The sequence below is a fragment of the Macrotis lagotis genome, chromosome 1 (genome assembly GCF_037893015.1).
Source record: "Macrotis lagotis isolate mMagLag1 chromosome 1, bilby.v1.9.chrom.fasta, whole genome shotgun sequence".
NCBI lineage: Eukaryota > Metazoa > Chordata > Mammalia > Peramelemorphia > Peramelidae > Macrotis > Macrotis lagotis.
In genome coordinates, this window is record NC_133658.1 from 895462871 (window position 1) to 895485586 (window position 22716).

The 22716-nt window shown below is 39.9% G+C and overlaps 1 protein-coding gene across 1 annotated transcript in view; it reads left to right on the forward strand.

The window, feature by feature from the left end:
• Nucleotides 1-807: 807 nt before the first annotated feature.
• The window catches only part of LOC141509272 (tumor necrosis factor receptor superfamily member 14-like), a 38316-nt gene continuing 16407 nt past the window's right edge, over nt 808-22716 (forward strand). Inside the window, exons 1-4 of the mRNA XM_074218681.1 lie at nt 808-883; nt 1489-1597; nt 16901-17050; nt 20449-20539. Coding sequence (XP_074074782.1) covers nt 848-883; nt 1489-1597; nt 16901-17050; nt 20449-20539 — 386 coding nt within the window. The 5' untranslated portion in view covers nt 808-847. The remainder of the gene's footprint in view (nt 884-1488; nt 1598-16900; nt 17051-20448; nt 20540-22716) is intronic.

Genomic DNA, 22716 nt, shown 5'->3' on the forward strand with positions numbered 1-22716 from the left:
GGCTCCTCACATCATGTATAAATATAGAAAGTAAACTAGATCAATAATGGTTTTTTGTTTGAAAATATGAAAATTAAATATTTGATTAAATAGATTCAAGAACCACAAGAATATTAAATACCCTTATCTGTGTTCTTTGTTTCATAAGCTAGAGTCGGGGTTTAGGGGGTGGGCAAGGAGTGACTGGCACTGTTAGAAGTGATAGGAGTCTGGCAGCTTACCTGGTGCTGAGCTGTGGTTCTAGTGGTTTTACTTGGCATATGCTGAGGGTGCTTCAGTGTTTCTATGTTTCCCTGGTATACTCTGGCACACAAGGTGGTCTACCCTCTGACTGTTGCAAGTATGCCTGCGTTATTCTGAAGCCTTGGTTTTGGCACTATAACTTTGCCCATCTGCCCAGGGCTGTGCATGTGAAGGTCTGGTAACTGGAGGCTGCCTGTTTACCTATGGCTAAGCTGAGGCTTGTGGTGGAGTCTGCAGGCATGCTGGGAGACCCTGGTTCTCCTTTACTGGAGTGATTCAGACCTTTCTTGCCAATCTTTCAAGTTACTTTGGCTAAAAGATTGTTTCTGCTGTCTTTGCAGGTTCTGCTGTTCAAGGATTGTTTTGGGGAGCTTTTTTTATGTTTGGAGGTGACATAGGACAGTTATGACTTGCCGTCTTGTCTCCCAGAAGTCCCCACAAATTTATTCTTATACTATGCACATTTATCAATTATAGTCACCTCCTGGACTGAGAAAGGTTGTTTGCCTACATTTTTGCAGTTAAACTAATAGTTCTTTATTTCATTTTAGTTTCTTCAAAGATCTTCTAAGAGATTTGGTCGACCAGACTAAAATACACAGAGATGGGAATCAGAAGCTACTTGAAGGTACGAATTCAGGTCTGTGGACACTCATCCTAAAGTGGAAAGAGGGACTGTTGTAGCCTCAACTCCAAATATCAGGGAGGATGATTAAGAAGATACCAGACAGCTGAGGGCAAAGTGTATAGAATCAGGAAGACCTCAATTTGAATCCTGCCTCCCACATTTACTAGGTTAACCTTCTAACTTTGGTTTCCCTACCTGTGAATGGGTGTAATAAAATCATCTCTTTCACAGAGCTATTTTAAGATCAAATAAAAAGTGTACAAGTTCTCTGGAAAACTTTAAAATGCTAAATCAAGTGTGAATTTGTCAGGTTAAAATTCCATCCTATGGGTATCCACACTTCTTTCTTTTACCCCGTCTTCTCCAGACTCTCCATGTTACTGCTTTCTAAAATTATAGACTGGTCAGACTCTGTCTTAGAGATGAAATCACAGAATTCTAAGACAACAGCTGAAAGAAATCTTAGAGGACTTTAGGTCCAATCTCCTCATTTTACAGATGGGGAAATTGAGGTTTTAGGGTATGAGAGTGAAAGGGGCAAGATGAGACCCAATTTTCCTGACACCTTGGACCATACTCTCTTTCTTGCCATCATTGTCTCTTTTTTCTTCCCCAAGGTGTTTCGCATTGTCATGATTCTTCAGTCCATCCCCTTCGAAGAGACAGTGGAGTGTATGAAGGGACAGTATGAGGTGAATGGGCTGTGCTGCTTCCCTTGTGACACAGGTAAATCACAGAGTCTCTTTCTGTGGTAAATACCTGCCTGTTCCAGCCTCTCTTCCTTTCTTCATGAATTCATTCAAATTCCAGAACTACATATTCTCAGAATTTCAAGGGATGGTGGATGGCATCTAACAGTTACAGCAATGAGTTCTTCTCAGAGCTTAGAGGGACCATGGATGGCATGTAAAAGATTTGAGGGATCACAGAGGGCATCTCTAAGCTTCGAACAACAGATGGTATCTCAGAACTTAGAAGGATCAGGGAGGATATCTCAGAGCCTTCAGGGAACAGGGATGGCATCTCAGAGCTTGGACAGGGGTTACATGGGTTATATCTCCAAGATTAGAGATAATGTGTGGGAATATCTTAAAGCTTACAGGAATAAGAGAGGGTATCTCAAGAGCTTAAAAATATGGTAAACTAGGGCATTTCATAGTATAGTGGGACCATAGAAAGGGTCTCCAACCTGAGAAAAACTAAATAATTCACCACTGATCATCCAACAATATTACCATTACTTTGTTTACTGTACATTTCACATTACATCTGCTCCTGTCTTTCCAGGTTTTACTGAGAGCATCCTGTTTTTTGTGACTTAACTTACCCAGTTTTACTTCCCCCTTTCCCTTTTACCTGGTACATTCCTCTCTCAGCCATAAGCTCAAAATTTTAACATATTATTCCTTCATACTCAATCCCATCAGTCTCCCCCCCCCCTCTATATATGTATATATATACATATATATATAAACTCTTTTTTATGGCCTTAATAAATGAGGAAGTTCATATGAGTTATCATTGTCATACAAGAACAAAACAGTCCAACATCATTGTCTCTTAGATTTTCCTTTCCTAGTTCTCTTTTTATGTTTCTCTTGAGTTTTTTATTTGAAGATCAAATTTTTTGTTCAGTTCTGGTCTTTTCATCAGGAATGTTTGAAAGTTCAACTTTTCCCCTGAAAAAAATATGCTCAATTTTGCTTCATAGTTGATTTTTGGTTGTAATCATATTCCAAGTCCTATGATCCTTTAATGTAGAAGTTGCTGAAGCCTGTGTGATCCTTACAGTGACTCCCTGATAACTGAATTATTTCTTTTTTGACTGCTTGTAATATTTTCTCCTTGACCTGGGAGCTTTTATTTGTCTATAATATTATTTGTCTATAATATTCTTGGGAGTTTTCATTTTGCAATCTCTTTCAGGAGGTGATTGGTGGATTCTTTCAATTTCTATCGGTTTACCCTCTTTTACTAGAATGTTCTTTCACAGATGAGGTCTAGGCTTTTTTTTTTATCATGACAGGGAGTGTAATAAATTTTAAATTATATCACCTGGTTTTATTTTCCAGGTCCCTTGTTTTTTCAGTGAGGTATTTCACCTTATCTTCCATTTTTTTTTCAATCTTTTGGCTTTGTTTCTTCGTGTCTCTGAAGTCATTTCTTCCATTTGCTGAATTCTAATTTGTAAGGAATTATTTTCTTCAGTGAGCTTTTGTAAGTCCTTCTTTAATTTGGCCAGTTTTACTCTTTAAGGAGTTCTTTTCTTCAGTGAATTTTTGTATAACTTTTTCCATTTGGACAACTCTTCTTTTTTCCAAGCCATTCACCTTTTCTTGCATTCCTGTATCTCTTTTACAATTTGGCCTAAACTGTTTTTCAAGGTGTTACTTTCTTTAGTTTTTTTGTGCCTCCTTACTATTCTATTAACTTTTTTTCATGATTTTCTTGCATCCCTCTAATTTCCCTTTACAACTTTTCCCCCACTTCTCTTACTATATTTAAAACTTCTTTTTTGAGCTCTTCTATGACCCAAGACCTATTTATATTCTAGGGGATTTTGGACATAGAAGTTTTTTACTTTGCTATCTTCTGAGTGTAAATTTTGACCTTCCTTGTCAACAGAACAACTTTCCATGGTCTGAATTTTTTTCTGTTTGCTCATTTTCCATCCTATTTCTTGACTTTTAATTCTTTGCTAAAGTAGGGCTCTGCTTCCAGGCTGGAAAGTTACACTGTCCCAAGCTTTAGGAGTTTTGTGCAACTATTTGCAGATAAAAGGGACCTGTAAGTTTTCAGTCCTCCCAAGGGGGTGATTTAAGGAGAAATGTGTTCACTGCTTTCTTGGCCTGTGCTCAGGTCTGTGAGTTAGACAAGAACTCTTTTCTGGAACTATGAGGAGGGTTCCTGCTCCACTGAGGCTAAAAACTCTAGTGTGCTAGTGGTTTTCCTTATCCTAGGATCCAAATATGGGCAAAGCAGTAGAGTCCTGCCCCGCTGTGCTAGCAATGTGAGCCCTGGCATCTACTTCTGACTCATTGTTTGACCCCTTTACTGTCTGTGGACTAAGAACTGGAAGCAGCCACTGTCACTGTTGATTCAGTGGCTCCCAAGCCGTGCTCCTGGTTTATTAGGGCTGAGGGTGTGCTGGTACAGCCTGCTCTGGATTGCGCTGCACTCTGTTCATGTTATAACAGACCTTTCCTGACAGATTTCTAAGTTGCTTTAGGCTGGAAAATAGTTTCACTCCTTCCACATGTGGGTTCTGCTGCTCCAGAAAGTGAGTGGAGGCATTCTTTAAAGTTGTTAGGATGGGTTTGGGGAGAGTTCAGGCAAGTTCCAGCCTTTTCTCTGCCATCTTGCCTCTGCCCCAGAGCTGTCAATTTTAATATTCCTAAACACATCTGACTGTGTCACCCCCTTGCTTCCTGAATAAAAATGACAAAATCCTCCATCTGGCAAGTAGAGTCCTCTGCAGATTAGAGCACCTGTGTACTTTCCTGGTATAATAACAATAACAATAACAACATTTCTATGTCAGGTACCCTGTGAAGTGCTTTACAAATATTTACTCATTTGATTCTTTCAATAGCCATGTGAGGTTGACCCTGTTATCATCTCCATTGTACCAATAAGGAAACTGAGGCAGAAATAAAGTGACTTCCTCAGGGTCACATAGCAAGGGCCTGAGACTGGATTTGAACTCAGATCCACCTGAATCGAAGCCCCATACTCCATCTACTGCGTCACCCAGTTGCATTACATCACCTTACTTTTCACACTTTTCTATTTCAGCCAAAATAGCCAATTTGCTGCCCCTGGTCTCAGCTTGCCATTCCACATCTGTACATTTATTTGCATTACCAAGAGTTCCTTATGTTTGCAGTACCCTCCTTACTTCTGCCTTGTAGAATTCCTAAATTTTTCCATTTTAACTTTTTTTCAATAAAAATTTGAGTTCCAAATGATTTTCCTCCCTTATACATTGAAATGGTATGAAATGTAACATCAATCATATATGTGAAATCATGCAAACATTTCCATATTAGTCACACTGGAAAAAAAGCAAAAAAAATGAAAAAAAATATTTCAACTTGCAATCAAAATTCATCTGTTTTTTTTCTCTCTGTGCTTCTCTCTCTCTCTGTCTTTCTTTGTGTCTCTTGGTTTCTGCTTCTCTCAACCTTTCTCTCCATCCATCCCTCCATACTATGTAATTACTATGAATTTGTATTTGTATGTCTGGGTGAACATTATATTCCTCTGGTAGCATATAATCTACTTGAGGGCAGATTGTTTCTGTTTTTGTCTTTTTATTCCAAAGACCAATTTGGGTACTTTGCAGATTTGTTTGTTGTTGTTCAGTTGGGTCTGACTTTCCATAAGTCTATCTGGGGTTTTCTTGGCAAAGGTACTGGAATGGTTTGCCATTTTTTTCTCTAGCTGTTTTTACAGATGAGGAAACTAAGGCAAACAGAATTAATTGATTGCCCAGGGACACACAGATAATAAGTATCTGAGACCAGATTTGAACTTAATCCCAATTCCAGGTTCAGTGCTCGATCCTTGTGTCTCCCACCTGCTCACATTAAACCTTGCAGATAGAGAGTGCTTTATAAGTTTCTTTTGTATGTTGTAGCCTATTGTATTCTTAGAAATATTATTCTAGATAAATTCTAATGCCCATAAATTTCAATTCTCCCTCTTGGACCTCTATCGTCATTCCCTGTCAACCGACTCTCTACCCCCTTGTATTTTCCCTGATCCCCCATAACAATGGCCATTGAGACTAGTTTAGACAGGGTCTAAGATTCCAGAATTGTCTTGGCCTAAATTTACTGCATGTAGGAGGGATATGAGATCTTAGGGACCAGTTTGACTTCTGTCACTCTGACTCACTCTCTGTGTGATCTTGGGTCAGTCATTGAATTGCCATATCTAAAAAATGTGGGCATTGGACTAGGTGACCTCTAACCTTCTATATCATAACATTGTCTTCCTAGATCTTAATCCTATGTTCTGAGGTCTCTGCTAGCTCTGACAATTATGTCCTGGAAATCTTTTTATTATTGATATTCCATATGCTTCTTTAGTTTTGACAGTCTCTGTTCTATGGTTCTGTGACTTGGGCATGGATGTGCATCATTCTAATTTTCATAGTAATGTTTGCCCTTCATTCTTTAGAAGACTATGGCATCATGGAGGTGATGCCATGACAAGCAATTGAATTGGATTTGAGTGAGGGGATCCTATACTAAGGCACCACCCTTACTTTCTCCTCCAGAGCCATCTGGTCCAGTGACCAGATATAAATCAGGACAACTGGGAAGGGCCCTGGATATGAGGTAATCAGGGTTTAGTGACTTGCCCAATGTCACATAGCTAGTAAGAGCTAGTTAGAGTCTGTCTGAGACTGGATTAGAACTCAGGTAGGCCAGTGCTCTATCCGCTATGTCACCTAGCTGCCCCTCTTACTAGCTGTGTGACCTTGGGTAAATCATTTAACCCTGATTTGCCTCATATCCAAGCCCTTTTCCAGTTGTCCTGATTCATATCTGAGCCCTGGACCCAGATGATTCTGGAGGAGAAAGTAAAGTTGGTGATCTAGCATGGCACCCCCTTATCAAATCCAATTCAGTTTTCATAGCAAACCATACTAAACCATACTAAGTTTCATTGGTGGCTTTGGTAACTTCCTGAGTCTGATATTGGTTGAATATGTGAGGGGTATCAGGGTGGTATTGGGGGCATAGTAGGGCTGGAGTGGAGGGGTTTCTTCAGGGTCATGCCTTGGGCTATGTTCTTGATGCTGACTCTTTGATACTATTTAGGTTCTAGAGTTGAGAAGACATGCACTAAAATGAACCCCACCTTTGTGGGGTTATGGCTATGCCTAAGCACCATCCCTGGGGTCATCACAATCCCAACAAAGTCTAACTTGTGATCCTGGACAACACCCACAAATCCTCAGAAGTGTCTTCCTTGTAGAGCCTGTGACCCTGGTAAGAAGCTCTTCAGGGGATTTGGAGACAACCAGGATCCTAGATCTAATTCAGAGCCTGCCCTCTTCTGAGCTCTGATATGAGTCTCCTCTAGTTTCCATGGAAAAATGGCAACTTGGTCCAGAGAAAGTTGTTAGCCCCAGGGGAACAGCTCACCCTAGAGCACAGTTTAGAAAGAGAGGCAGTCAGAGTGCTGTACTGGTCATTGGAAGACCAGGGTTCCTTTCCATGCTTTTCTCTGTTTGACCTCGGGCAAGTCATGTACATTCTTTGGACCTTAGTTGGTCCATCTATACCACGAGGGGTTTAAGCTATTTCCTAAGGTTTGAGGGTACATTATTGCCTATCTAAGAAACATAGGATAGTTTATTCACACTCTCTCACACACAAACCTAAAATGTAGACTATCTAAACTGGAAGGGAACTCAAAATACAACTCTAGAAATATGAAAGGGGTGATGAGCAGAGCTGGACCTCAGGAACTTGTGACAGAGGTTGAGTTGTTCCCTAGGGCCCCATCAGATCCTTAAAAGTGTCGGTCAACACCTTTCTTAGCCATAGGCATAGCAGGTATTTCCCCCAACTGCCCAAAGCCTGTCCCCATAACCCCTAGTTAGATTTGACATCTCCAGCACTGTAGTGAGCACTTTTAATTACCTCTTTATTTTTCTCCTCTCTTCTGGTGATCTCCTGTCTTCAGTTGCCTGCCAGGAATTATGCTAAGTAATTAATTCACAATAGATTGTAAATGACTGTTGATGTTCCCTTTTCCTACAATATTTAAAACATGGGACATTGTTAGTATAAAGGAATGAATTTCCTTTTTTTTTTAGGTTTTTTTGCAAGGCAATGGGGTTAAATGACTTGCCTAAGGTCCCACAGATAGGTAATTAGTAAAGTGTTTGAGGCTGGATTTGAAGTCAGGACCTCCTGACTCCAGGGCCAGTGTTCTATTTACTGTGGTACCTAGCTGCCCCTTAAGGGATAAATTTCTAAGGATGAATTTTCACCCATAGAGATAGGATGATGGTTTTCAAGAACATAGGACTTCTCCCCATGGTCCTAGAGAAGCTCACAGTCTAGTGGGAGGCACCATGAAGCTGCTCTATGCAAACATAATCCAGGTGGAATGAAGTGGAGACAATCTTAGATGGAAGGTGGGAACATGGAGAAAAATGAGGAAAAGGGAACTGACTTTTCTGGACTTGTCTTGAAAAATAAAAAGATTAGAAGCAATATCAAATCACTCTCCTTCCAGTTTTAAATCTATTCTCTTCACATTTGGCTAGGAGATTTGTGCATAAGAGCTAAAGGGTACAGTAGACAGAGTGCTGAGTCTGAATTCAGCAAGATCTAAGTTCAGTCGTGACCCTGAACATTTATAACCTTGTGACCTGGGGCATCTCTTAATTTTAATCTACCTTAGTTTCCTCAGCTGCAAAATGGGGACAATAACACCAGCTACCCCTCAGGCTTGTATGAAGATCAGATGTGATAATATTGTAAAGCACTTTGCACACTGCCAAGCACGTGGTGGGAAGGCACTAAATGAAGGCTTCTTCCCTTCTCTCTTCCCCTTTCTTCTTGCCACCTCTCGCTGACTCTGTGACATTGAGAAAGTCCTTTCCCCAGTCTGGTCCTCAGTGTCTGTATCTGTTTAGTGGGTACAGGTAATAACCCTTGTCCTCCTGGAGGGTTTTGTTAGACTTTGTTGGGATTGTGATGACCCCAAGGATGGTGCTTTGGCATAGTAAGGCACAGGAGAAGGCTGCAAGCCTCCATCTCAGAGAAATGTGGAAGTGGAGTCTGCCTCCCCACTTACAGAGGAAATGATTGACCCCAGATGTCCTCAGCTAACTTCTTGTAGCTAACCAAAACAGTCCCTTCCTTCTTCCTCCCTGTGACACTCCATTTCTTTGCACCTCGTTTCTTCTTAAACTGGTCCTCCTGATGTCCTGCTGCTTCCTCTCAACCTTGGAAAGCCCTTAGAGGTCCAGATTTTGGAGAGGAACTCACACTCCCCCTAGGGTCCTCAACTAGTTGAGGGGAGAACTGGGAGTAGGGGGGGAGATGCCCAGGATTGGATTCAGTCTCAACTGCTTCCCATAGGAAAAAATCTATTTCTGTAGTGGTTTCCCACTTGTCTGCAGTAGGGTACCAGTCAGTCATCACAAAACCCAAGTAATGCCCCTTATCATGACTAAGGAGAACTTTTTCTTTGATCTTTCCCCTGTTCCACTTGTGCTTCTGCTGACTTTGTTAGACCACAGATGCCAGCTTCCCCAAATCTTGGGAAATCATTCACTAGTCCTCCTTCTAGCTTTAGAACTCAGTTCTGGTCACCTCAGCATCTCTGCCCAGTCCATGTCTTCACATCTGCCTTTCCTTCCCTTATTCCCCTGTACATTCAGTCCAGGATCTCTTGACTGCACTTCCCCAGCAAGGTGGGATCCATAGGATCTTGGAGTTTATAAACTGAGAGGGCACTTAGGGTCATCTGACCTCAGTCTTTTTCTGCCTCTAAGATTGTGGGCAAATGACTTCTCTAGCCTTCAGTGTCCTCAACTATAACAGAAAGAGGATGGACTTAGGAGTTTCCAGAATTCTTTCTATGGTCTAGGTCAACTGATTCCTTCTCCAGAGGAAGTGAAGGCCATGTTGGTCAACATTTATGAAGGATCTACTGTATGCTGAACCCTGTCATGATAAGGGGCATTACTTTGGGCTTTGCCCCCCCTATTTCCTGCCCCAGACAAGAGGGAAACCACTACAGAGACAGGTAGCTTCCTGGACACTGAATACTAGGCTAAGTGCTGAGACAGGAAGGGAGGAAGGGAAGAAGGGAGGGAGGAAAAAGAAATTGAAGTCGGTAGGAAACTCTGTTAAGGGCCTATGATATCCAGACACTGTTCTAACTGCCAGGGATACAAAGAAAGGTCAAAATGACTCTGTCTTCACTAAGGAAAAGTGACATGAAACTGCACAGGTAGAATATGGCTCCTTGAGGACAGGGGGCTGTTCTGGTACAGCTGCTGGCTACTTGAGTTCAGTTCAGCCTGTAAGGAATCATTATTCAGACTCAGGAAAACAAGGGTGGGAAGAAAATAAAAATGTATTAAAAGAAGTTACAACATGTAAGAAAATGATAGGTAAAGAAAGATAGACAACGAGCAGTCAAGTTAGACTTGACTGGACCAGCAAGACAAAAAAGACTGGTGGCCCTGAGTGGAGTCCAACCCAGGTTTTTATGTCCTGCCTCTCATCCAGAGAGCAGAAGGTGAACTCCCTTCCCCTTATTGGACCTGGAATTAGGTAGAGGGTGAAGCCTAAGGAGATCAGGATACAAATTTTACATTAAACAATGAATCAATAGTAGTCAATTTACATCAAGAATGGGGATCTGTACCCAATTTAACAAGATTTAGCAATCTAAGATTACAAATTTAGTTTCTGCTAATTCATAGTTCTCTATCTTTTCCATGGTAGTCAATGTACATCTCAAGAGTAGGTGTTAGGGGGGGCTAGGTGGCGCAGTGGATAGAGCACCAGCCCTGGAGTCAGGAGTACCTGACTTCAAATCCAGACTCAGACCTAGCTGTGTGGCCTTGGGCAAGCCACTTAACCCCATTTGCCATGCAAAAACCTAAAAAAAAGAGTAGGTGGTAGTCAATTTACATCTCCACCCAATTTCTACATTCATAATTCTTAACATTTTTCCCCTGCATCATTCCCCCCTCAGAATTATTCAGGATCCCGATTCTTCTGGGCCTTCCAGAGTCCATTTAAAGATGAATGCATTACAAGGAAGACTTCATTGGGGCAGGGTCCTGAGAACGATTGACTGGTACAGCTGGTTGGCACAGCTGGTTGGCGTCCTGCAGAGGCTAATCCTGGAGATATCCAATTAGAGATAGAAAACTCAAGGGAAAAAAATTGAGAAAGCAAAACCAGAGATATTGTAACAGAGAAGGCAATTTAACAGAGGTCCAATAATTAGGAAAAAACTAGAAGGTGTATAAGGAGCAAGAATTATATTTTATGATCCTAAGCCAGTATCAGAATATCTTTTTATAAGAACATGGGTTTATAACTCAGATTCATTAACTAGCCACATTAAATTGTAACCAAAAGCTCAAAAATAGTATAAACAAATGTACTGAATAAGCATTTTAAAAACTGCACATTTCCAAAAAGTAATTTGCAACAAAATTTTCTATTTTGCTTTGGCCATGTTTAGAATGGAAAAAAAAAAACTCTGGTTAAAGAATGGATCTCTCCTTCAAAGTAGTTAAAAAATTTACCAGTAAGGCATTATACTGATATTTTCCTTGAGGGAACTTGTTTGTTAAAAGGCCAAGACAAAAATACTTGCCAGTTATTTAAAATGTAGAAGATAGAATTCCAGTGGCTCACTCTCATACTTAATTATGATGCACCTGGAATGATCATGGCAATTTGCTATTACGGAGCAGAGAGGGACACAAGGACAGGTTCCCTTATGAAGTCATACAGACAATCCTTTTCAGTGAGCCAGGTGAGGGATTCCTTTAAAAGAATCCTATCCCAGTTGAGGTTGTTCTTTCAAAGGTCACTTACTCCATCTGCAGCATTTAACATCAAACCCTTTAGGGCTAAATGGCTTCATTGGCATATTTTCTTTCTATTTTAACATACCTGATATCAGGCAGATCAATTATCAATATGTTGTAATATAGCAATTACCTTTAACCAGAGCTATAGGTGGCTTGAGCACTAAGGATAACCAAGAGTGTGCCAGGTTGTAATTTGATTTAAGAGATTCAGGGGGGAAAAAAATCATAATTCAATTGTTGCTCAGGTACCTAAAGACAGTGCTGTAAATGAAATGCAATAATCAGATTGAGATGTAAAATACAATAACCCTAATTAACTTTTTGCAATGAACCCATTTAGTTATTAACTATTTAAAATAGCTAAGCATCTCCTGGCTAGGAGGTTGTCCATCATCTCCATACTTGTTACATAACAATTGGCTAGAGATTGCCACAGAGAAATCTCAAATTATCATCATTATTTTATCTTCCTCGTGTTACATAGGTACTTTTCCCTCAAAGCAAATAACCAGTTTAGTCCCAGTTTACATATATATCTAGAAATTTCTTTACATAAACTTAAAACTATTAGCCACCTTCAAAAATTCAAATTATTACTTTCAGAATTCTTTAAAAAACCGTTAGAACATCTTAGGTAACCTTAAATTCCTCACATGTGTTATTGATTCCAATGCAATTAAACAATACTAAAACCAACCAGGCATTCAAGTCAATTAACAACATGAGTTATGTATGAATCCACAGATTTATCCTAGAAGGGGTCATAATTTTTGATACTTCCCTTACCGCCTCTTCAAAGCAATCACATGTTAATTCCAGGCTTTAAAAATATTCAAATAGTTTACATGTTCACAAAAGATAGCCAGACACTGTAAATATGATTTCTTTGCAGTTAAAAAGGAATATCACATAACTGTTAAATACATTCTGTTTATCTTCTATTTATCAATAAGCTACCTTGGAAAGAGACCACAATTGCTATCTTCAGTCAGTCAGAGCTGCCTGCAGTTACCATGAGAAAGTCCATATTCTTGACTTCTTTAAGATAAAGCAAATATCATTAATTTACATCACAAGATTCTTATTTAAACATCTCATTCCCCTTAGAAAAAGAGCAAAATATTATAAATGCTAAGCAATATTAATACATTTTCTTATTTTCAAATAACAGATGTTAAATAGATTTTGCTTTTAGTCATATATACATACATATACGTATATATGATATATATGTGTGTGTGTATATATATATATATATATATATATATTCCCTTCCATAAACATAAGAGACAAAGATTATTACAAACTTTCTTCCTTTATCAACAAAAGATCTAGTGAGATTGTTGACAATGTATTATCAGAGGGGCCACTAGGTGGCTCAGTGGATGGAGCACAGGTCCTGGAGTCCTGAGTCCCTGAGCTCAAATTTGGCCTCACACACTTAATAATTACCCAGCTGTGTGGCCTTGAGCAAGCCACTTAACTCCATTGCCTTACCAAAAAAAAAAAAAAAAAAATGATGACCTCAGACAAGTGTATTATCAGTATTGATTTAACATCAAAACAGATCAGATTACAAAATTTTGTACAGTATTTCTCTTTCCCAAAAGAAATCAGTAATTATATATGATTCAGGGGTGGCGTAGTGGCGTAGTGGATAAAGCACCGGCCCTGGAGTCAGGAGTACCTGGGTTCAAATCCAGTCTCAGATACTTAATAATTACCTAGCTGTGTGGCCTTGGGCAAGCCACTTAACCCCATTTGCCTTGCAAAAACCTAAGAAAAAAAATTATATATGATTCAATATTCCCAAATTCCTTGACATACCATTTATACCAAGTATTTTTCCAAATATTTGCCTTCTTAATAACACACAAATTCTCAAGACTTGTTTACAGAACTTTCAAAAGTGATTCAATTACTCTCCTTTAGCTCTCAGATAGTTTGTTTTTTAAACACAAGGTGGTGACCTTTTCCTATCAAAGGCCTTCCCACCCTTTTCAAAGCCTCTTAAGGACAGGAAGTCTACTCACAAATTTAGCAGCTTAAAAACTTTCAAATGATATAAGAGGATAGGCACAGATCCCAATTTCATTAATTACTTAATTTTAAATCAGACCTTTATAAGTGATTAAATTCAAAACCCAAACTAAAAGGAGTAACATTTAACTCAGGTAACTGTAACTATTTCAGATCTGAATTACATACACACAGAGATACAGGCACAAACACACAGAAATAATTTCGTACAAAGGTCTCAAATTTACTAAAGTGAGATTGTTGGATACCCTAGCCAACATCAGATCTCAGAATATAGAAACATTTTCCCACCCCTCCAGGCCAGGAGAGAGTTGTAAAAATGTCCCATTGATATTTAAATACACACATAAACATATATTCACACATATATTTGTATTTTTTGAACGTACCAATTAAGACCAGTCAAAAAAAATACACCTTTAGAATCAATCAGAATTTCTTGAGGAACCTCATATATCTTCATTACGATTTTTGAAGTAGCTAACCAATAGTTAAAATCTAATACTTTCTTAAGTAACTTTATAAAGTTCAAATCCACTTGCTCAATTACAGAGATATTAGTTATCAGCACAGGCTTAATTAAAAGATGAAATCTGAATTTCCTAGTCCCAGAAAAAGTTATCTCTGCCCCCCCCCCTTTTTTCCCCCCTTGACTATGAGGCTTCTCAATCAATCTTAGTGATTTCCCCTTCCCCCTCCCAAGGGTGGAATTTTCTCAGCCCAGCTAAATGAGGCTTGGAATTGAAAACATGGTCATTACCCACCCCCCAAACCAGGAAGAAGGCATGAAGGTCCCCTGTTTTCTAAAACAAGTTTTTTAGGGGGTCATACCCTTCCTGCAGCAAAGCATGTATTCCATCTGAGACACAGTTTGAGTTTCGAAGTTCTAAAAAAGGAAGATTTCCCTTCTCCCTCTGCAGAGGGTGGGGGTGACAGACAAAGAGAAAACATTTCAAAGAGAAAGAGAATTCCACCCAAATATAAGTTACAGGAGCACAGGTGTTTTGCTTTTATCAAATATAATTCCTTCCAAGGAACAAGCACACAGCTGGGGGGTGGGTGACTTGGGTACCAAGTTTTCCCTATGTTTTAATTCTCCATCAATTTATGTAGGCAAACGCATCAATTGGACATATGCCAAATGCCCTTCCTTAACAACCCTTATTCCACAGTGGAGTATAAATAAACATACCTCAGAACTGCCTTCTCTGGTCAGTCTGGAAAAAAAACAGGCCAGGCCCACACCAGGGCTACTGTGAAACACCACATGGTATCAGCTTAGCTGACTCCCCACAAAATTCAACCTTTTCCCATTTTCCAGAAAAAGGGACACAGAAGGAGATCTAGAGGTCCAATCACTTTCCTACTTTTCTAAAAATCTAGGATCAAAAAGGGGTATGCTTCTCATGCTTCTCACCTATGGAGCTTAATCCAATTTCCCAAGTCTGGGCAGAAAATTTTATCCTGACTGGCTCACCATTATGTAGCTGCTGGCTACCTGAGTTCAGTTCAGCCTATGAGGAATCATTATTCAGACTCAGGAAAACAAGGGTGGAAAGAAAATAAAAATTTATTGAAGTTACAACACACAAAAAAATGACAGGTAAAGACAGACAGAGACAAAGGAACAGTCAAGTTAGGCTTGACTAGACCAGCAACTCAGAGAAGATTGGCAGCCCTGAGGGGAGTCCAACCCAAGTTTTTATGTCCTGCCTCTCATCCAGAGGGCAAAAGGTGAACTCCCTTCCTCTTATTGGACCTGGAATTAGGTAGAGGGTGAAGCCTAAGGAGATCAGGCTACAAATTTTACATTAAACAGTGAATCAGTGGTAGTCAATTTACATCAAGAATGGGGTTCTGCACCCAATTTAACAAGATTTAGCAATCTTGGGGCAGCTAGGTGGCATGGTGAATGGAGCACTGGCCCTGGAGTCAGGAGTACCTGAGTTCAAATTCGGCTTCAGACACTTAGTAATTGCCTAGCTATGTGGCCTTGGGCAGGCCACTTGGCCCCATTTGCCTTGCAAAAAACCTAAAAAAAAATACTATAAAAAAAAAGATTTAGCAATCTTTAAGATTACAAATTTAGTTTCTGCTGCATTCATAGTTCTCTATATCTTTTCCATGGGACTCAGTATCTCAAGAGTAGGGAGTAGTCAGTTTACATCACCCAATTTCTTCATTCATAATTCTCTACATTTTTCCCTGCATCGCTGTCTGTCTTTTTTAGCCCATCCTCAGCACAATGTTTCTACTTACTTTTTTTTTTTTTGGCAGGGTGACTGTGGAGTGAACAGGCCTGGGGTTTTGCTTGCCTCAGAGAGAAGAGGCATGTGGGCATTATGACTGCAGTTCATAGTCTTAGAGCAGACTGTCCCAGATCCCTCAGTCACAAAGGATCTGGGGGAAGAATACGAACTCAGAGCCAAGAGCTGGACTACCTTAGGGAGCTCCTTCTCTGGAGTTTTCCTAGCCAAGGCTGGCTGACTATTGGTTGGAGTGGTATGGAAGAGATTCTTGTTTAATAATGAGTCAAACTAAATGATCTCTGAGATTTTACTGCCACCTTCCGGTGTAGGTGTAGAGAGAAAAACCAAAATAAAAAGGTGCAGTCAAGGATCATTGATTTCACCTTTGCATTATGTCCCAGATGTCCCCTCCTCTCCTCTGACACTACATCCTCTTTGCAGTAGACTGCCTTTGTCTCACACTTGAATTATTACAGTGGGTGTTTGGAGGGGGTGGTTTTGGGGGGAATTCTCCTGCTTTGATCACCCCCTCCAATTCATCCTCCATGCAACCATCAAAGTAATTTTCCTAAGGCACAGGTCCAAATATGTCATTACCCTACTAAATATACTTCAGTGTCTCCCTATCACCTCTCGGATCAAAAATAAAATTTTCAAAGACTTCTCTAATCTAGCCCCCTTCTGTCTTTCCAATTGTAATAAGCCTGACACCTTCTCCCCACCTCCATTACCCACATACTCTGTGATCCAGTGACACTGGTCTGGTCTCCTTGTTCTTCCCACTTGAACATTTCCTCTGACCATCTCTCATGGCTAGAATTCTCTCTGTCTTCACCTTCACCTGATGGCTTCCCTGGCTTTCTTCAAATCCTGGATCAAAGCCCACCTCCTACAAGAAGCCAGTGCCATTCCCCCCTTAGGTCTAGTGCCTTTCCTCTCTGGATCATCTCCATTTATCCTGTATTAATCTAGTTTTCAGGCACTTGTTTGCATACTGTCACTTCCATTAGACTGTGAGCTCTTTAAAATCAGGAAGGTTTTGTAATCTTTCTTTGTAATATGTGTCCAACATATAGTAGGACCTGAGTAAATGTTGATCAACAGACAGATCTAATGATTCCTTCTTCCTTTTGGTTTTTCTTTCAGAATTGGGTTTCATGACCAAATGGGAATGCACACATACTTCCAACACTACATGTGGCTGTTCTCCAAACTATTTCTGTGCCTACATGAAAGATGATGACTGTAAGAAGTGTGAGCCTCTCTGCCACCCTGGACAGTATGTGAAGTCTCTAGGTGAGCCTGATCTATCCCCTTCAACCACAGACCCAGAACTATTGTGACTTCAGGCTGCTGTACTGGAAGCCTGACAAATTCCCAATCCTTCCTTAACTTTGGCTGTCCTAGAGGCAATTGTGCCAGGATGGTTGGATCTGGTGTGAGAAGTCTGGGTCTAAAAGTAAGCCTTACCCTTACTAGCCATGTGAGGCTGAGGTTCCTTGACCTTTCTGACCCTGAGTTTCTGCACTTGCCAGATTCACCTTGATCCTCATATTCAATCTCTAGCTTCTGGGTAGAAGGGAGGGATGGGGGGGGGGGGTGTTCCATTGGTATTGTACACTACTCATAACATCTCTGAGGTCAACTCTAGATGGAAATTTATGATTCTTTGATAATGAAGTCTGGCTTCTGGTCTTTATCTTCATGGGCCTCAGCCAGCCTGGGGCTAATCTGGAATTAGGCACTGGGAGGAAAAGTTAATTAAGACCTTTTTTCATGAGTCCTCCTCCAAAGTGCTTTGGGGTCACAAAGCAATTGTAAATCTTTGTTCTGTTTTTTTAATGAAGGATTTTTCTTTGACAAAAACCTAATTACTCTCCTCATCTTTTCTCCCCCCCCCACAGAAAAGAAAAGCTAAAGTAAAAGCAGAAATCTTTATAAATTTTACATGTAACCAAATAAAGCACATTCATGCATTGGCTATGTTTAACAGAATAGATATCTCCCTTAGAACCTCTCCATCAGGAGGCTGAGCAGCATCTTTAATCATGAATCCTGATCATGTCATTGATCTGAGTTTTTAAGTATTTCTAAGTTGTTTGTCTTTACGATATTCTTGCTACAGTATAATCTGATCTGGTTCCACTCACTTCATTCTTCAAAAGTTCATACAAGTTTCCCCATGTTTCACTGAAATCCTCCATTTCATCATTTCTCACGGTGCAAAAAATGATATTCCCTTACATCCTTGGTCAGTGATCTGTTCAGCCAATAGCCGGAGCAATGGGCCAAAAGACAAGCATGGCTTAATAACTTTTGAGATATAGTTCCAAAATACATTCCAGTATATCTAAAGCAGTTCATAGCTTCATAAACAGTCTGTATTTGCCCTTTTTTGGCAGCTGTTTCAATGCTCCAATTTGTATTTCTCTAGTTACAGATTTAGAGCATTTTTTTTTTTTAGTTTTTGTAAGGCAATGAGGTTAAGTGGCTTTCCCAAGGCCACACAGCTAGGTAATTATTATGTGTCTGAGGCCAGATTTGAACTCAGGTACTCCTGACTCCAGGGCTAGTGCTCTATCCACTACATCACCTAACTGCCCCTAGAACATTTTTAAAAACAGATTGTTTTTTCCCTTTGAAAACTGCTTATTCCAGTCCTTTGACCATTTATCCTTTGTAGAATGGCTGTTATTCTTATATGTTTGAATCAGTTCGGGTATATCTCTTGGATATGAGACTTTTATCAGAGAAACTTGTTGCAAAGATTCCCCACCACCACCACCTCTTTCCCCATTTACCTCTATCCCTATTAATTTTAGATATATTGGTTTTGCTTGAGCACAGTCTTTTACATTTTATCTTCTGTGATCATCCTTCTTCCTTATTTGGTCATAAACTCTTCCCTTATTCAATGATATGATTGATCATTTTTTTTTTTTTTAGTTTTTGCAAGGCAATGGGGTTAAGTGGCTTGCCCAAGGCCACACGGCTAGGTGATTATTAAGTGTCTGAGGTCAGATTTGAACTCAAGTACTCCTGAGGCCAGTACTCTATTCACTACGCCACCTAGCCGCCTCCAATTGATATATTTTTCATTGCTCCTCTTAATGGTTTATGATATGCCTCTGGGTTCTTGAAGGTGATCCCCAAAGAGTCCAAATTCTGACAAATACTGCTGAGTTAGAGACTTCTAAAATAGGACTAGGGATCTGGTTTTTTTTTTTTTTTTAGGAAGTCTTTAAAAACCCTCAACTTCATATAGGCCTCAGGGAATGGAAGTTTCAGTTAGAAGTCTGAAAGACCAATTGCTAAAATAGATCCCAAGCTGCCCAAATTGAAGAGCCTTCAGCTGTTGAATTAGTGACCTATGTGACCAAGTAAGTTATCTACTGACCTTTCTGGATCTCAGTTCCCTCTTCTCTAAAATAAGACAGTAGGACTCAATGATCCCCAAAGTCAATTCTACCTCTTAAACCTTGATTCTGTAAGAAGGCAAAATCATGTGTGGTTTCAGAAAAATGTAATTAATAATAATAAGAAAACAAGTCTTCATCTCATTTAATCTGCATCAGTAGCAGACTAAAGTGCTTTACAACTACTGCCTTGATGGCAGGTTTATTCCCCTTTTCTAGTAGGGGAAACAGGGACTTGTTTACACACAGATAGTGTCTGATGCTAGATTTGAATTCATATCTTCCTGACTGCAGGTTCAGCACTCTATCCACTGAGTCACCTTGCTGCTTATACCTCATCTTCAATTTCCAGCTTTTGGGGGAGGTGGCATGGGTCTATGAGGATGGAACACTACACATAACATCCCATTGTTTTGATATATAGATTAATTTGCTGAACTGTGTATTCCTATTGAAAAGATTTTATATTATAAGAGATGGCTCTATGAATATGCTAAGGCCATAAGGGTTATGCTGGAGTCAGCCTAGACTATTTTCCCAAGATCTAACTATGAAATTTTAAGTATGAGCACTGGCACTTCAGAATGAGGAAACAGTATTAATTAGGGTTTAATTTCTTTTTTTTATTAATTGCTTAATTTTGAGAAAGTGATTGGTTCTCTTTCACAACATGACTAATATGGAAATATGTTAAATACCATTGTACATATACAACTTTTTTCTGGATTTGAACCCAGGTACTCCTGACTCCAAGGCAGGTGCTTTATCCACTACGCCACCTAGCCGCCCCATATATATACAACTTTTACCAGATTGTTCACTGCCATGTGGAGGGGGAACAGAAGGGAGAGTGGAAGAAAAATGTGGAACTCAGAAGCTTGGAAACAGATCAGTTTTCTTTCCATGAAGTTAGAAAAAATAGTAAAGAGAAAAAGAAATTGAGAAAAATTTAGTAATACTGGTTAAACATAAAAATGTGCCCTATGTTCTTTTCCTTCCCCTACGCTGGACCCACTCATCTCTGGAAAGAACTGATTGTTAAACAATTATTAGTGAGGGAAAAGAAATAACTTATAATGTTAGTGAAGCAAAAACAAAACTTTGTTTTTGAAAAAAATTAATTTATTTGTCACAAATCTGGGGTGTATATCATCTATTGTTCCCAATACTCTTTACTGTGACCCAGAGCTTCTCGGGAAGGGATCAGTCAACCCAGGGTCACAGTTGTAGTTTTGGCTGTGCTCAGCACCAAATCTTTCATGTCTCCTTCTCTTTTAGGTACGGACAGAAATGACACCATCTGTGAAAAGTGCCTGGAGGGAACATTTTCCCCCAAAGGGAACCTCGACCAATGTTTACCATGGACCAAGTAGGTATATTGTACTTTCTGGGACTTGGTGGTTCATTCTTCTTTTTTGTTCATTTATAATGTTTTAAACAAGAATTTCCATACCCAGACTAGGTGACTTTTGAGGGTCCCCTTTCAAAAATAATGATAAATGGGCAGCTGGGTGATACAGTATAGAGTGCTGGGCTTGGAATCAGAAAGACTCATCTCCTTGAGTTCAAATCTAGTCTCAGACACTTAAGGGCAGCTATGTTGTGCAGTGGATAGAGCACTAACCCAGGAGGATGGGAGTTGGAATATGGCCTCAGTTATTTGACATTTACTAGCTGTGTGATCTTGGGCAGTCACTTCACCCTGATCATCTTGCATTAAGGACCATTTTCAATCGTCCTGATCCATATCTGACCACTGGACCTAGATGGCTCTGGAGAAGAAAGTGAGGCTGGTCATTTAACACAGAATTCCCCCCTCCCCCCTTAACTCCACTTGCTTGTCACAGCACCACCTGATGACATGGTCTTCTTCAGGAAAGAAGGACAATGTTCATCAGCCTCAGGTACTTAGTGGCCTTGTGATCCAGTATTTGTGTCAAATCGTTTAACCCAGTTTGCTTCAGTTTTCTCATGTGTAAAATGAGCTGGAGAAGGAAATACATTAATAATTAAATAAAAAAATTGTCATTATCGAAAAGGACATCAGAGAGAGGTGCTGGACTAGAATTATATCTATCTGCTCCTTTAAATATTATTAATTTAGAGGAAATGATTAAGCTCAAATTAACTTTTGATGATTTTTTCATTATTCAGGAGGAATGAGTATCTTAGTAATAATGATATTAATGTATTCTCAGAGCCACATGTGTGGAGAGAGAGAGAGAGAGAGAGAGAGAGAGAGAGAGAGAGAGAGAGAGAGAGAGAGAGAACAAACAGTACAGATACCTCTCCATAATATTAAGGTCCATCTCTGGTGTAGGCTGTCATGTGACCCCTTCCCCTTTTCTAAAAAAGATTTTAATTCCTGCTACAACAGAAGCAGGAAATTAAGGCCAGAGGTCACTTTGTTCATCTCAGAGAGATAGGGTAAAGTCTAGAATTATAACTTTCTTTGTCTTTAAATATTATTAGTCTAGGGGATATGACCAGCTTCAACCTAATTTCTGATTACTTTGTTTTTGGAGGAAGCAGGAAAATGTCAAATTCTCTACCAAAAATTGAGTCCTCCCCACCAAGTACCAATTCCACAATGAACACACATCACCAAAAGCAAAGAAACCCAGTTTTCTAAATTGTAGCAAAGAGGAGATCAGAGAAGATGATGATGCTTTTCCTTCATTCTTGAACAAGATCATGGCATGAGGGAGGTGATGCCATGACAAGCACATGAATTAAATTTGAGTTGGGGGGGTGTGTGCTGAGTCCCCAGCCTCACTTTCTCTTCCAGAGCCATCTGGGTCTTGTGGCCAGATATGAATCAGGATGACTGGGAGATGGCTCTGGATGGAAGGCAGAGTTAAGTGACTTTCCCAAGGTCACACAGCTAATAGATGTCAAGTGTCTGAGACTAAATTTAAACTCCCATCCTCCTGACTCTAAGGCCAGTGCTCTGTGTGTATAAATTCCAGATAATACAAATGAAGGTCATTGGGAATGAGATAACTTGCCTCAACTGAGAGAGAGTTCTAACGTTCTCCCAGAGGGATGAGCCCCTAAGTCTCTAGTAAAATGAGCTAGGCAAGCAGACCTAATGGTAGCTGCTGGCTCCTCTCATGTCTTCCCAGAGTCTTTTCCTTCAGCTTCTTGAATTGGGGTTGGCCTTTTCCAACTTTCCTCTTGAAGATGTAAGATGTAATCTAGAAGCAATTTGATGCTTGAAGGGTCCTGAAAAGGATTCATCAAGGCTGGAATTCTCCCAATGACTGTCCAGACAACTGCAGCTCAGAGCATTCATCTTCACCAATAAGAAGAATGCCTTATTCCAGTGGGCATTGAGACAGAAGCTACAACAACAGGAACAATAATAGCATTTATCTCATTTGATCCTCATACCACGCTAGGAAGTGGGTGCTATTATTATCCTCATTTTACAGATGAGGAAACTGAGGCAAATGGGTTAAGTGACTTGTTCAAGGTCACACGGCTAAGAAATGTCTGAACTAAGATTTGAAGTCCCACATTCCAGACTCTAGCTCTGTCTACTGG